The 1,673-nt window shown below is 39.6% G+C and overlaps 1 protein-coding gene across 1 annotated transcript; it reads right to left on the bottom strand.

The window, feature by feature from the left end:
- Positions 1–411: 411 nt before the first annotated feature.
- LOC120278519 lies at positions 412–1,242 on the bottom strand. The gene has a single exon (XM_039285299.1). The coding sequence runs from the start codon at positions 1,240–1,242 to the stop codon at positions 412–414; it is 831 nt and encodes a 276-aa protein (XP_039141233.1).
- Positions 1,243–1,673: the final 431 nt, after the last annotated feature.

The raw sequence follows: 1,673 nt of genomic DNA, 5'->3' as shown, positions 1-1,673 counted from the left end.
GCAACATTGCTTTTGAGTACCCGCAGGGATCTTAGGATGTACTTGGTAAACATTGGAAGCAAGTCCATACACATTTCTCCATGGGATTAGTCTGGGGCATTGCTCGATCTCCGTGTTTCTCCCCTAGTTCATGTTCAGGCCTTACCTGTCATCCTTCCCCATTTTAGGTTATTTAGTTATCATCTTTACCTTGAAATAGTGATCCAGCTTGACATTAGAAGATCAACTAGTGCTAGGAGTGTAGTCCCTAAGGTTCGACAACCCTACCCCTAACAAGGTACCACTGCATTACTTGTAATGATCCATGCACTTGTGGAGAGTACATTAGTACACCGCCTCTTCTTCTTTGACCCTCAAAGTTAGTTTTCCTCCTTTTAAATCAATGAGGGTCCCTAAAGTAATAAGGAATGGTTAACCAAGAATCAGAGCTGTCTCCGTATCTTCATCGATATCCATGATTACAAAGTCTACAAGGAATACAAATTTGTCTACTCGGACACATAAATCTTCCACAATTCCATGAGGCTTCCTTGTTGATTGGTCTATTAACTGTAGAGTCATCCATGTAGGTCTCAAGTCATCAAAGCTAATCTTTAGGTACATAGTGTAGGGTATGACATTGGTGCTAGTCCCAGAATCCGCTAATGCATTTTCTTGAACTCCTCCTTCAAGCACACATGGAATTATAAAACATTCTAGATCTTTTAATTTTTGTTGGAGTTTCTTCTCTAAGATGGCCAAACAATTTCCAGTGAGTCCAATTGTGCCTTCTTTCTCCAATTTTCTTTTGCTAGTGAGGAGTTCTCTCAACAACTTGCCATATTTAGGCATTTGGGTTAATGCCTCAACTATCAGGATGTTTATCTGGAGTTGTTTAGAAATGTTGATAAATTTTCTGAATTGAACTTCATCCTTATTTTTCTTTAACCTTGCTGAATAGGGGATTAGAGGTTTGTATTTGGGTGATTTTAATGGTGTTCGTGATTGAGACTCATTATTTCTTTCCCTATTGTTGCCCTCAACTATTGGTTCAGTTGATTGAGGGTCTGCCTCAATGGGTACCCTCTTTTCTTTGACACTTGGGTCATCTTCGACCCTTGTCTCAACTTGCTTTCTACTCCTCAGATCAATGGCCTTCAAATACTCCCTTGGATTTTTCTCAGTGTTACTAGTGAAACTGACTGAAGGATGCTCAGAATTCACCTTAGCTAGTTGTCTAACTTGATGCTCAAGTGATTGCATGGAAGCTTGGAGATTTCTCAATATGGAACCTATCTTGTTCAACTGTCTGACATGCTGAGTAAGATGTGCATTTAGCTTTCTCTATGTATCCATGCTACTAGTTATGTTCTAAAACTTTGCTTTAGTATTAATCATGAATTAGGTAAGAACATATTCAGTGGTGAATTTCTTCTCTTGTGGTTGTTGCTAAAAATTGGGAACCCTGTAGTGGTGCATCCCTTTGTTGTTGATCCTAGGTCCATGAGAGGTTTAGTTGACTCCTCCACCCATGATTATAAGTTGTGCTATATGTATTCCTTTGATTTCTTTGTCCCTAAATGTAATCAACGGTTCTCTATACGCGCGACAGGAAAGCTAGCAATACGATAGTCGTAACTCCATGCCTACCACCACAAGTACTGCAACTCATAACTGATTTTGACCATGAGCTA

This window comes from Dioscorea cayenensis, chromosome 16, assembly GCF_009730915.1.
Source record: "Dioscorea cayenensis subsp. rotundata cultivar TDr96_F1 chromosome 16, TDr96_F1_v2_PseudoChromosome.rev07_lg8_w22 25.fasta, whole genome shotgun sequence".
Taxonomy (NCBI): Eukaryota; Viridiplantae; Streptophyta; class Magnoliopsida; order Dioscoreales; family Dioscoreaceae; genus Dioscorea; species Dioscorea cayenensis.
This window is presented reverse-complemented; position numbering and strand designations above follow the sequence as displayed.